The sequence below is a fragment of the Salmo salar genome, chromosome ssa06 (genome assembly GCF_905237065.1).
Source record: "Salmo salar chromosome ssa06, Ssal_v3.1, whole genome shotgun sequence".
NCBI classification, from domain to species: domain Eukaryota; kingdom Metazoa; phylum Chordata; class Actinopteri; order Salmoniformes; family Salmonidae; genus Salmo; species Salmo salar.
In genome coordinates, this window is record NC_059447.1 from 65,141,481 (window position 1) to 65,155,616 (window position 14,136).

Genomic DNA, 14,136 nt, shown 5'->3' on the forward strand with positions numbered 1-14,136 from the left:
CTGGCTTGTGACAAAGCAGTTATCAAAAGTATGGTGCATCACCACTAGAATGGCATCTCTGTTACCTGTTGAGAGACAAAATGATGCAAGCTTTAGAAAACTACTTCCACCCAAAAACCTTTTTTAGATTAAAGGTAATCGTACAACATGGACCCATACAGATGTAACAGGACAGAAGATCATTATGACTTGGCAGTCCTCTACACTGGTCTCCTCTCGTTTAAGTCCCAAATCATCCACTTGTTTCATGAGTGCAAGATGAGTGTTCAGGGTTTTTCCACACACTTGTGAATAGACTTTAACTGCTTGAAACAAAGCATTACTAAATTACAACACTACATACAGTATATCCCCAAGATGTTACATACAAAGCCAAAGTGGTGGATTTCCATTGCAGACATTTCACGCTAGAAAGCTCATCACACATCAGCTATCAGAGGGGAGAGGTAAGGAGTGATTTATGCCAATTAGATTGACAGGAAATGCATGAACAAATCATTTTTGATTAGTACAAAGCATATCTCAAGAATCTCACCAGGCAATTTTTTTGTTTCATTTCCTCCGAATCCACTGAAAGGAATGATGTTCTTCCACCAACTTCCAGGTTCTTTTCCTTCCTTTTCTTTTGGGGCCTGGATGCTACCAGCTACGGATGAGGACCTATCTGAAAGTACCAATTCAAATCAAACTTTCTCAACACATTATTGTTTCCAATTCCTTAAAGGGGCAATCTGTGATTGATACATCCATTTTTTTAAAACTTGTAAATGAATGATACTTTAAAGGATTTAATGACATTGAACAGTGTTTACACTTTGATAATGACCTTTGTAGGATGTTGCAGATGGCTCAACAGCAGCTGCTCCTGAAGTGTATGGAAGGTATGATTTTGAGGTCTCCAGTTTGCCTCGTGACCTGAACTGCACACTATCAGTGGTACTTGGAGGAGCATATGTTATTCCAGCTGCTCCTGAAGTATGAGGTGGGATTTCCTTGTAGTCTTGCCTGTTCTGCTAAGTGGCACATCTCTTCTTGATCGTTTGGGGTGGGCCTCTACAGCACCTAAGGCTGAGGACAACATAAAGTAGTATGAATTAAAATCCAATGTTTTTGCAGCACATTCTTGTGAGTCTGTGCAAGTCATTGCTTTGCCAGCTGTAAAAGGGTTTAATAACATTATAGAATTCTTATGTTTTGATAAAAACGTGCCGTGTTTAAGGTTGAGTTACCTGGTTGTTCTGAAACAACTTTAACAGATTTTTTATGTACTGAAAAATATTGGAGATTGTTAACTGAGTAATTTCAGGCTAAGAAAATAGCTCCATTAAAGTCCATTAAAGTCCCAATAGTGAATGTCTTGAATGTGGAACTTCTCAACAAAAGTACACTATTCATGAAATCTACCTGTTTACAATTGTTATACCATTATCTATGTCTTTTGATTCATGAAGGATGAGACCCACTGTTCTGCAACCAACACAGACAGCAGTTATGTCATTTACCTGCAACATTGGATAGCTGGTTTCCTGCTGTAGCAGAGTCAGCTGATGGGAACACAGCATTGCCCTCAGCCTCCATGGGCTCTTCTTCATTGTAGCTCTCAAGCAGTTCAACGTGTGCCTGAATGAAGTGCAGGGCTTTGGCCAGCTGCTTCTCCAAATCTTTAAGAATAGGGACGTAGCCATGTAACACCCCCCCAGGAACAAGTGCATCTGTAAGGAGAAAGTGACCAGTGCATACAATTACAACCAAAGAGACACCACAAATATATTGGGTGACAGCTATGCTGAAAGTCCTTGAAAAGGGACTTACTCTTCATGACAACAGCTGGAAGGAATTCCCTAAACCCGTTAAGAATTAAATCGATAGGTTTAGCTGTGTCCTAAGAAACAAAAAAAACAGAAAATATGGGGGGATTAGTACACACAATGGAAATGTACATTGAATCAAAAACCTTCATTCTCTTAACTATACTGAATGATCCCACAAAGTGGTATAGTAACTATAGAAGCTTTTGGGGCTATACCAACCTGTTTAGATTGGGTTAGAAGTTCACTGATCTTCTTCCTAAGTTTGAAATGCTCAAGGCCTGGCAGAAGTTCGTTCAGATCATCTCTTGTTAACTCTTGAATATCAATGTCCTCTTTAATTCCAGCTCCTGAAAACAAATATGATGTAATTAGGAAGAGAGTTGACAAAAACTGATGATACAATGCATAAAGCTCAGGGAGATAGAACTTACTTGCAAGGGTAGATGCTGCAACTGGTGAGAGGTCCCTGATTTGCTCTTCCAAACTCATTGTCCTTGCCTAGGAGGAAGATATTGTTATGCCATTTATTATTGTTTACAGGCTTACACAGCTGCTAACTGTATCATTTAATTGTGGTTACCTGAATCATACTTGTACTGTCACACTGATGCTGCTGTAAGGAAACATGAAACATGAGATGTCCTCTGCTCTGATCTTGAAAAGATAATAACAGATTCAGGATGGTGGGCCTTTTCTGATACAACGTTACACTTTCAGACAGAAAACATATTGTGCCCAGAGAATACAGTTTCCTTGCTGCTTCTTGCTGTAAAATGTACATGTATCAACGTTTTGCACAATTCAATAAGCCTGGGCCTCAAATGACAAATTCACTGATTGGGTCAAGGTAAGAGTCATTAGGCCATGACTGGATGCAAAAATTACGAATATCAACCCACCTGCTGCTGTTTATCGACCTTTATTGCGCTGCCAGGTAAGACCCACGGAGAAACAGTCACTGTTTAGATGAGTGTTGGATGAGTGGGACGTCAAATACTGCAAATTCTCATGAGGAATACAAATCTAGGAAAGAGGGGTAGATTGAACATTTGCAGCATCATTACCTTGTTATTGGCTGTAGTTTCCTGACGCTGCAGAGACACATACATAGGATTGTGTCACGACTTCTGCCGAAGTCGATGCCTCTCCTTGTTCGGGCGGTGCTCGGCGGTTGACGTCACCGCTCTTCTAGCCATCATTGATCCATTTTTCATTTTCCATTGGTTTTGTCTTGTCTTCCTACACACCTGGTTCCAATCCCATTCATTACATGTGTATTTAACCCTCTGTTTCCCCTCATGTCCTTGTGGGAGATTGTTTGTTGTTATGTGCTCGTGTATTTGTATTGGTGCGCGATGGGTTATTTTACCCATGTTATTTTATTGATGTACATTGGTTTTTGGAGTTTGTTTTTTCTTAATTAAACTACTCCAGTTACACCAAGTTGGTTTCTCCTGCGCCTGACTTCCCTGCCACCTACACACACGACAATGACAGATTGCCTGTTACTGAAATACATAACTACATCGATTGTGGCTGAGGCAAGATATATTAGCCTAGATTGACGATAGTGCACATTTATCGCCCCTGCACTATCTTCTAGGCGTCATGTGCATTCCCGGTAATACACTCGTGTCGCCTGTGTACCGGCTTGTACATAAAGCATCCTCTATTCAAGCTGCAAAGTCATAATTTCACTCCATAACTAGCTTCAATAGGGATAAGGCAGGAATAAAACGGGAAAATATGCATCGTTTTTATTAAAGAATTACAATTCAATCAAGCTTGATACCCCAACACCAACAGTATAATATTGTGTGTGTGTGTGTGTGTGTGTGTGTGTGTGTGTGTGTGTGTGTGTGTGTGTGTGTGTGTGTGTGTGTGTGTGTGTGTGTGTGTGTGTGTGTGTGTGTGTGTGTGTGTGTGTCCATAGCCTATTGCTTTTGGTTGGTCGTGACAGACAGCCACTAGGCAGATGATGGTCGCAAGGCATATGAATTAACAGTAGCGGTGTGTGCGTAAAATTACTGGGGAAGCCAAAGCCATATTACAACCTACACTGTATGTGCTGTGATAATTGCGTTGTTTGCTGTTAATTCATATGCCTTGCAACCATGATATATTACAGTAGTCCTAAAGGCCGAGACAATAAGAAGACACAGTGGCAGAACACATTTCAACCACACCTTTGTTTTATCCCAAAACCAGATAGCAACCTCTTTCTGGTGAAGTCCCTGACGCATATTGCATGTAACAGACAGTTACATGACCTACAGCATGGCTAAGGAAGTTAATGTTTCCGACAAATTCTTCGGACAACTAAACAACTATTGATTTAGAACCACAGAGAGTTACCGCAAGTCCCAAAGAAAACAGGAGCTGCCGCCACTATTCCAGCACCATTTCAACTAAAACATTTAAACATCATCAAAACAGCTTTCCTTAGTCTAATACAGTGACAACTAAATGATACCAAAAACTATTTATTCCAATCAACATAAGCTAAATAGGATGTGGCTGTCCATGGTTCTGATTTCTGTGTGTGTGTGTGTGCGCGCGCATTCGTGCAAGTAGAAAAAACATGTTGACTCACACTACTTGTAGAGAAACACCAATGCTGTCCTCTCTTTCATGTTGATGAAACGGTCTATCACCCTGTCATACAGCACATGCTTTTATTTTTTGTTGTCCTAGGCTTCGTGGCAAAAATGCTTGCTCGCTAGCCTAACTTTCTCTCATGGATAACGTTAGCTAGTTAACATTAGCCTTCTACATCTAGGTACTGTACATATTGAAATTCTATCCTCTCAGGCCAGGGGCACAATATTGTATGAATTAATGGTTGGATCAGAATCGCCGTTATAATCAATGGCTAGTATGGAGAATTAAGTAAAACCACAAGTCCAAATCCATATATCCATCCATGGCTAATTTAGGAAAGGGACAATTTTAGCTTGCAAGCTAGCCACTGGAGGACAACAGCACAGTAAGATGCAACAATTCAACTTGTTTCTGTTAATGATGTATGCTCTCAAAGCGATTTGATAGCCAGAGACGCTAAATCCAAGCTTGCTTCCCTTGACACTTTTTTTTCCCGCCACAACCATTCACAGTTGAGCTCGCTCAGTTTAGCTCAACACTGATTGGCACATTTTTTTATACTTTTTTTGTTAAGGGAGGCCAAATGCTCACTGGCTTCCCTTGCATTCAATGCTACGGGCAGCAACAATGTCATACTCGTTTGGACCAGACAGTATCAGCGAGATGGCCAACAGAGACAGAGTGTCACGTCCTGACCAGTATAAGGGTTATTTGTTATTATAGTTTGGTCAGGACGTGGCAGAGGGTATTTGTTTTATGTGGTTCGGGGTGGTGTTTTTTGTAGAAGGGTATTTGATTTATGTATTCCGGGGTTTTTGGGCACTGTTCCTTGTTAATGTATTTCTATGTTTAGTCTAGTTAGTTGTATTTCTATGTTTAGGTTAATGGGGGGTTGGACTCTCAATTGGAGGCAGGTGCTTTCTCGTTGCCTCTGATATAGAGTCCTATATATGGGTATGTGTTTGGTTTAGTGTTTGTGGGAGATTGTCTCTTGTTTTGCGTGTGTGAGCCTAACAAGACTGTTTGGTTGTTCGTGAGTTCTTCGTCGTTTGTTATTTTGGTGTTTTCTTGGTTTCAAGACACAGAGGGGCGTGTTTTGCTCGCTCGGATGCTTTCTCCTCTGAGATACATTCAGCCTCTTGCGAATTGAAGGAAAATTACGAAAAAATCCAAATTATTTTATACATTTATTTTATTTTGGGGAAGCATGGCTTCCCTTGGCATCCATGAATACACGCCGCTGTGAATTAACAGGTTATAGAGCAAACAACACAATTATCACAACACAGGTTGTAATATGACATTTTTTCTGGACTCCCTAGTGATTTTACCCACGCACCACTACTGGTGACACCCATAACCTAAGAGGGCTTCAGCAGGTTCGGTGTCGCCAGCAACGATGACTGCGCGACATCAGACGCTGTGCGGGGCTACTGTCCATCCCCTCTGTGGGCATGTTGCACTACTGCATTATAGCTGACCATACGTCCATACTGTCTAGCACGGCCCTCTTGCATAAGCCTTTCACTCTGGCTGTTGGATGGTGAGGAGAGGAGGTGACATGAATGAATCCACACTCTGCCATTTAAAAAAATCTGTCTGAATCATAGCACCCTCCCATTCTCCGTGATTACACAGTCTGGTTGTCCATGACTGGCACACTGGACTTTGCAGAATGTGACGACCGTGTCAGCTGACACATCTGGCTCCACCTCCCAGTAATCTGCGTAATGCTCAACCATAATCAGGAAGTCCTTTCCTATATACGCAAAAAAGTCCATGCTCACTGTTTGCCATGGGCACTCTGGGATGTCATGTGAAATCATTGATTCATTTTGCTGTGCTCGTGCATATTCATTACAGGCTGAGCAGTTGGATACATGTCCTTGATTTCTCCTCTCATGTTCGGCCAGAAAAGTGTGTCCCTTGCCTGTCTATAGCGTGCCTCCCCGCCAATGTGTCTTGCATTCATGCGGCTCAGCATTTCCGGCATTTCCAGTCCCTTAGAATAATAACGCATTGTCCTCTGTACAGCACCCATTCTGCACGTTGATTTCATCGCAGAACGACCAATAGTCTCTTACACTCAAAGATGTGTCTTCTTTCACAGCTGTCCATCCTGCAAGAACTACTGACATTAAGTCTTGTAAGTCCTCACCCACCTCTGTGCACTATAAGATGTGGCAGAACCTGTGGTTTGTAACATCGCAATGTTGTGCCTGGTCCCAGTGTGCTGTGTGTGTCGTGCATCTGTCCTCCTGGCTTGTGTTGTTGCTCTGCTCAGAGAGTCGCTGATGTACATTTCCGGCCCAGGCTTTTAGGTGACACCCAGGTTGTAGTTTTGCAGCTGCATTAACATACCTTGGAAAGACTTAGGGGCACAGACGAGCAGCTTCTTGAAGATCAACGGCTTATGGTCTGTCTCAACTGTTATTAACTCTCAACTCAGACAGCTTTGGCAGGAACCTGGCCAGGTATGTCACAAAGCCAATGAAATGCTGTTCTGCCTTGGCATCAGTGGGCGTTGGCATCTCCAGTTCAGCCCCGCTCATCTCTGTGTCTATTTGCAGTCCCTCAGAGGATAGTATGTGTCCATGAAACAGAACTGCTTTCAGCTTGAACTGCAGCTTTTGCACACTGAGTCTGAGCCTCACCTCCCTGCACCGCTCCATCAGTGCACACAGGTTGTTGTTGTGGTCACGCACTGTCCTCTTCATCGGAGTCTCGGCATCAGACAACAAGAATATCGTCTGTAAAACGGCTCGATGCCTCTGAGGTCCCCCAGCAGTTCATGTTTCTTACGTTGATAGATCTTGGGGGCCATGGACACGCCAAAGGGAAGTTCCAGCCATCTCATCCTTCCCCATGGCATTCAGAATGTAGTCAGCTGGCTGCTGTCCTCATTGAGTTTACAGTGGAGATAGGCATCTCAGGCATCCACCAGTGTAAATACGCGTGCCTTGGGCAGTTTGTTCAACACATCCTCTAATGCTGGCATAAGGTAGTGAAACCTTTTCAGTGCCTGATAAAGGTGCTTTGGGTCCATACATAATCTGACATTTTCTGGCTTGGCAACCACGATCATGTTGCTTAGTCAGGGCATCGGATCAGTCACTGGGGTGACATGTCCATCAAGCTCATATTTATCTAGTTCGGCTTTCACTCGTGTCTTCAAGTCTATAGTTACATTCCATTGTGCATTTTGCACAGGGGCGACCTCGGGTCCAGTACAAAGTGGCAAGCTGGTCTCAGAGCATTTCGTATTATTTTGTATGTATCCGAGACACTCCATTTAGTATCATATATTACGTTTACATTTACATTTTAGTCATTTAGCAGACGCTCTTATCCAGAGCGACTTACAGTAGTGAATGCATACATTTCATACATTTTTTATTTTTTTTCTGTGCTGGCCCCCCGTGGGAATCGAACCCACAACCCTGGTGTTGCAAACACCATGCTCTACCAACTGAGCTACAGGGAAGGTTTCACATGGTATGTATTAATTTGTGGATGTCCATCATACATTTTCGCATGATGTTACGAATTACAATTTGTATTATAGTTACGAATTTGCTAAACGTACAATATGTAACAAATTGCAAAACGTACTATATGTTCCGAATTTGCAAATCACATGATATGTTATGAATTCTAGCTTGGTGGATAATGTTGGCTAACGTTAGCTAGGCTAGGGGTTAGGGTTAAGGTTAGGGTTAAATATAGGAGTCAGGTTAAAGGGTTAAGATTAGGATAAGGGTTAGCTATAAGGGTTATGGTTATGGTTAAGAGACGGGTTAGCTAACATGCTAAAAAAGTAGTAAGTAGTTGTAAAGTTGCTAAAATACTAAAGTTGTCCCTGATGAGATTCGAACTTGCAGCCTTTGAGTTGCTAGACATTTGACTTATACACCCACCCCGATAAACCACCCTCAGTAACCATCTGTCTTACATAACCATACCAAACGTAACATATACTAATTTGAGTATCTTGGATTTACATTTACTATGTTACGTCTACTCTATATCCCCTGGCACAGACTTCACTGGATTATTGAACACATCATGATATTAGCTTAGCAGCTCTTTAGAGCACTGCTCCACTGTGTTTAGCTCGGCTGGAATTGTGAGTTATGAGTCCTAAGTGCTCACACGTAAAACCAGAGAGTAGTGGGTTTTGATCCAACTCATCAACTTCAAAGACTACCTTGTGCTTAACCCCCTTAAACACAGTGTCACGTCCTGAGCAGTAAAGGGGTCATTTTGTTATTGTAGTTGGTCAGGACGTGGCAGGGGTGTGTTTGTTGTTTTGGGGTTTATGTGCTATGCTTTCTATTTCTATGTGGGTTTTCTAGTGTGTCTATTTCTATGTTAGTTTTGGGAACGACCTCCAATTAGAAGCAGCTGTTTGTCGTTGCTTCTAATTGGAGGCCATATTTAAGTGGGTTTATTTTCTCTTGTGGTTGTCTCCATGTATAGTTAGGTTACCTTACAGGACTGTCGTTCGTTTTCTTTCAGTATTCACGTTTATATAAAAATATAAGTATGGACACTTACCACGCTGCGTATTGGTCTGATATTTCTTACTCCTCAGAAGACGAATCTTATGACACACAGTCTGTGTGATATCGCCCCATTGATCAAATTAGCTCTCCCGAGAACAGCTTCAGTTGTGTGTTGCTTGCCTGTAGTGGGGAATTTGGTGATATTCTCTTTCACTCTCCTACTCACTACATGTTGCACCTGTATCAAACTGGCATTATTGTCTTTTATTATTCTGTTTTAGCTGCACAAACCATTTCTGGTCCTGAGTGTAACGGTTGTCGTAATGATTGGACCAAAACGCAGCAGGAACATGAATGCTCATCTTCTTTATTCAGTACGAAGAAAACTAAACAAAACCCTTAATACAAAAACAACGACGAAACAGTCTTGTGAGGCACACAGCTACACAAGAAACAACTATCCACAAAATCCCACAGAAAAACACCTCTCTTAAATAGGACCTTCAATTAGAAGCAACTAGGTTCCAATTGAAGGTCAACCCCATTAACTAAACATACTAGATAAACATAGAAATATACTAACATAGAACATAGCCCAACAAACCCCGAAACACTCTAAACAAACACCCCTCTCAAAACAGAACATAGCCCAACAAACCCCGAACCACATTAAACAAAACACCCCCTGACCAAACTACAATAACAAATAACCCCTTTACTGGTCAGAACGTGACACAGAGTGAGCTGTAATGATGCAGACCAGTTCCTCTCTGTCAGAGCATCCCCCTCTCTCTCTCATATATATATATAATATCCTCCACAACATGCACTTTCTTTACTCTGCCTGATTGGTCCCCTGCCTGATACACCTTAACAAAATGCATATCAAGCTTAGACAGACGATAGTGCAGATCTAGCGCCCATGCACTATCGGCTGCCCAAACTAGAAAAATATACACAAATTAAGATGACCAATTCGTAGTCTATTTACCGCATAAGACTGTCACGACGTCAACCAACACAAATAATAAACAAACTAGTCACAATCAGGTTTGGACGAGAGGGTCGTCAAATACCAGATCAAAAGTAATATTATCTTAATTTATGTGAACACTTCCATGTCGGGTATTTTCACTCTTGAACTGTCCTCCTGATTTCTAGTAATCAGAAAGTGGCATTAGGCTATCACAGCCTGTTGAATGGGCGGGGGTAACATTCAACTCATAATCAGGAACGTCTCTATGGCTCTGACAAAATAAATAGCCTCCTTTATCTATTCCTTTTTATTAGTTTCTTGCACAAAAGATCATTTTTGTCACAACAATACACCATTTTCTGACAAAGTAAAGGTCAAATACCATTACACAATGTTAATATTGATTGGTACATTTAAAAAAAAAATAAGTGGCTCATATATTAGGCATAGTAACGTTTAAGGCATGTCTAAGGCATGTACAGTATATTATTTAAGTAATAAAGCCCGAGGGGGTGTGGTATGTGGCCAATATACCACAGCTGATACTGCCTTCATAACCAAGAGGGAGGTGGGTATTTACCAGTGGATGCATTCACGTGCATTGAACTCGTTTAGAAACGACGATTGGCTAATGGCCAACAAGCTGTGTAAACGATAAACTAAAAGCTATCATGCTTGTAAAGAAATTATAGTGAAAGAAACATGTTACTATATAATTTTTATGAATTGTTTTGCTGTTGCATTTAACTGTTGAAAATGCTTTTTTAGAGGTCATTTCCTTAGTAGGTGATGTCAGAGGTCAGCATGTGGGAGAAGTTGGAGATCAGGATGATGGATGACTTTCCCACTAGGAATGACCAGTTGGGGGGAACTTCAAGTGGCTTTTTCCCAGTTGTATGTGGTAATTTTCAACTAGGTCATGAACACAGCATGAGGGCTGTTTTTAGGCACAGAGCAAAGTGGAGTGCCTGGATACAGCCCGTAGCCGTGGTATATTGGCCATATACCACAAACCCTCAAGGTGCTTTATTGCCATTATAAACTGGTTACCAACATAATTACAACAGTAAACAAGTAATTCTATGTCATACCCGTGGTATATTGTCTGATATACCACAGCTTTCAACCAATCAGCATCCAGGACCCAGACTACCAGGTTTATAGGCAGCGTTCACGTGCTAGTCGGAACTAAGAAACTTGGACATTTTCAACTTGCTAACTGGTTGTACATGTTCCGCATTCAACCAGTTAGCAAAACAGACATTTCCGAGTTCCGACCAGCACGTGAACACGGCACAAATGTCTCATATACCACAGCTTTCAGCCAATCAACATCCAGGAGCTAAACTACCCGGTTTATAATATTGAATATATTGTTTGGTTTTATCACAGGTATGACCATCTCAGTCATTATCAATATAGAAATCATATTTTTAAGCACACATTTCTTGTTCTTGTTTCATGTTGTAGCCTAGGCCTACACATAAAGTAAATGGCTTGAAAAGAGCATTTACCACTATATGTTATAGTAGGCTAATTTCAGATGATTGAGATTCATGTGTCTATTCCCCCATAAAAATAAAAATTGCACCAACTGTCATAATCATCAGAAAATTGACTTCCTGCAATTGATTTCAGTCATAGTCATTGGATGCATTACAAAAGGATCACACAATGTATGTGGTGCTCAGTGAAACATGGAAAGTATCAGAATCAATCAGTATTTATGCAATACTGTTCATACACTTCTTTATCTTATACCTTTTAAATTGCATCTCGGATAAGGGGAGTGTTCTGGTCCTCTGGACGTACACTTGAGGGGAGACAGCAGCTACTTGGGTTGAGGAAACAGTCGCAACAGCTTGTCTCCTGAGAAGAGAACAACAAACTGCATCTCAACTTCATTTGGAATGAATTAGATATCTGTTTAGAGTAACACAAATATTTGATTTGATTTCTAGTTTATAACTTGAAAAGAATAATGTTCATATTACTAATAAACATACAAGTGTAGAGTGAATGTAGAATATAGAATAAACTACCATTGGCTGTACAGTTTGCCTCTCCTGAGCCCTATTGGCTTCTGCTTCCTTTTTAGTCTGAAAAAAAAAATATATTAGTTTCTCTGGTACATTATTTACAAAGTGATACAGTGCTAAATTAAAACACTTATAATTGTGATTTTAAATTATACAATACCTCAGGACGTATGTCAAGATTCTTCAAAATGTCTTTGAACACTGCTTCATTGCGAGGACACTCCAGTAGTCCTTTGCTCTCATGGAAGAGACAGTCCACTGTGAGTATTACATCCTCTCTGGTCACTAGTCTGCTACTGTCAGGTACAGTGTAGTCTGAGTTGAAGGTGTGATGCAGCACTACCAGAATGGCAGGTTTACCAGCTGTCAAGAGAGAGGGGATAACAGTAACAATAATCACGTAAACATACCTGATTAATGAATCATTAACGTTTTGACAATGTTCTTCATGGATATTACCTGGAATCTGCTGCAGTGCTGCTTCAACATCAGTCCCAGCACGAGAGACAATGGGACAGAAAGCCAGGATGACATCACTCTCCTCTAGTGACGTCACTTCAGTTAAGTGTCTTTTGGCAGCGAGACGATGAATTAATTCCTCATGAGACCCCAGAGTATTCCCAGTCACTACAGTGAAGAATTTGTCCATCGTCGACCCTATAGAGATACAGGAAATGTCTGAGGTAAACTAGAGAGGATTGTCAGATCTTTAAGCCCTGCTCACTCTGATCAACCCACAAGTATTCACGTCAGTGGATGAACCCTCAGCCTATTCCATGATAACCACTTTTAACATGGTTTCATGGATATTGATTACCTTGAAGGGAACACCCTGCTTGACAGTAGATAACCGTTTCAAAAGGCCCTATGACACCGATTTGTTCTGCAACATATTATATTAATGTTACATTTACAACAGTACTTACTTGTTTGATAGTCCTGCTGCAACAGAAAGAAAAGTTTAGTTTCCTTTGAAAAAATAATAGAAAAGACCCTGTGTTAATTGTTGGGGGAAATATTCATTTCAAAAGTCCAACATAATCGCCATAAGCAGACTGTTATATGTCATTCAATGTGATTTCTAATGTCTATGAGTTATGAGGAACTCTATTAGTTATCAAACATCAACAGAATGCCTAGAAGAAAATGGTCATAGCTGTAGCCTTCATGCCAACCTGTTTAGGTTGTCTTGTATTCACAGAGTTTTTGGGACCTGGACGACATTTGTCAGCATCGTTAACAGCATCTAAAAAACAATCACAAAAACCAGCAGTGAATGAGCACTGAATGACAATGACAAGAAAATGCAGCATTTAGCAGGTATTGGATGACAATGCATAGCCCAAATAAAGTGTCCCTATTAATCACTTTAGATACCTGCAGGTGTTTGTGCTGCAGCTGGGCGGGGCTGGTTGGTTATCTCTGGAGCAGTAGTCCTATTTTTCTAGAAAGGAGATGTTGAGACTTTATTGGTCCAGAACATTCTACATGTTTTCCTATGTCAAATTCCAATGTGAAGGCACATTGCCGAAGACTTTATTACCTATGGAAAAACGATTAATGATATAACTCCAACAACAAACATCCACAGCACCTCTTAGAAAATGTTAATCATTAGCTGTAGCCTGTAACCTACCTCTTTAGTTTTGCTTTCATGTTCAACATTCTTGGGGGCTGGGGATGGTTTCCATCTGCTCTTGTAAGGTTGTGAAATACAGTGTCGTCGTTAGTAGCCTCATCAGTAGCCTCGTTAGTCGCATCTAAAAACAATATTTAGTAATCCGGAGTCTGTGGACCACTTGGTTTGCAAGAGAACAAGTTACAATACATCATCTGGAATGTATCATTAATTGAAGTGACCATTAAACAGCAGGAAATCTTACTGGTTGTAGCTTTAATGACAATGCAGAGCCTAAATAAAGTGTGAAAATGTATTCTCTACATGGTCACTGTACCTTCAAGTGTTGCAGCAGCTGGGGAGGGCTGACTAGTCTCTTCTGGAATAGTGGGCTTACTTGTCTAGAAAAAAGGTGATTTAGTGGTTCATAACATTCTTTAGAGAACTTTGATATGTTCTCATTCAGTATAGTTGATACCTACCTCTGTAGTTTTGCTTTGAAGTTTTAAATCCCAGGGGACTGCAGGAGGTTTGTTTTTGTCTTCTCTTGTACTATCTTGAACTCCAGTGTCTATATCTGCATGAA

The 14,136-nt window shown here is 40.9% G+C and overlaps 2 protein-coding genes across 22 annotated transcripts in view; both read right to left on the minus strand.

The window, feature by feature from the left end:
* The window catches only part of LOC106607836 (uncharacterized), an 81,923-nt gene that overhangs the window by 30,537 nt on the left and 37,250 nt on the right, over nucleotides 1-14,136 (minus strand). For 14 of the 21 annotated variants that reach the window (XM_045720832.1, XM_045720848.1, XM_045720849.1 and 11 more), the window contains 3 exons: nucleotides 13,108-13,178; nucleotides 12,859-12,901; nucleotides 12,392-12,589 (listed from right to left, as the gene is read on the minus strand). In XM_045720832.1, coding sequence (XP_045576788.1) covers nucleotides 12,392-12,589; nucleotides 12,859-12,901; nucleotides 13,108-13,178 — 312 coding nt within the window. Of the gene's footprint in view, nucleotides 1-12,153; nucleotides 12,296-12,391; nucleotides 12,590-12,858; nucleotides 12,902-13,107; nucleotides 13,179-14,136 lie in introns of all 21 variants that reach the window. The other 7 variants (XM_045720850.1, XM_045720851.1, XM_045720836.1 and 4 more) reach the window with 4 other exon arrangements.
* On the minus strand, nucleotides 504-2,832 carry LOC106607839 (uncharacterized). The gene is made up of 8 exons (XM_014205256.2): nucleotides 2,711-2,832; nucleotides 2,392-2,465; nucleotides 2,243-2,309; nucleotides 2,031-2,158; nucleotides 1,813-1,882; nucleotides 1,503-1,712; nucleotides 827-1,068; nucleotides 504-664 (listed from the first exon to the last, which is right to left on the minus strand). Exons 2-7 carry the CDS (start codon nucleotides 2,443-2,445, stop codon nucleotides 956-958), a joined length of 642 nt encoding a protein of 213 aa, XP_014060731.1. The 5' UTR covers nucleotides 2,446-2,465; nucleotides 2,711-2,832; the 3' UTR covers nucleotides 504-664; nucleotides 827-955.

What these genes read in the sequence shown, in the direction of transcription:
- LOC106607839 (XM_014205256.2), bottom strand. Translation starts at nt 2,445, where the DNA reads ATGTTTCATGTTTCCTTACAGCAGCATCAGTGTGACAGTACAAGTATG. An exon ending in ACAGTACAAGTATGATTCAG is followed by an intron (nt 2,310 to 2,391) that starts GTAACCACAATT and finishes TCTTCCTCCTAG; the next exon opens with GCAAGGACAATGAGTTTGGA. An exon ending in CCAGCTATCCAATGTTGCAG is followed by an intron (nt 1,069 to 1,502) that starts GTAAATGACATA and finishes TGTTGTCCTCAG; the next exon opens with CCTTAGGTGCTGTAGAGGCC.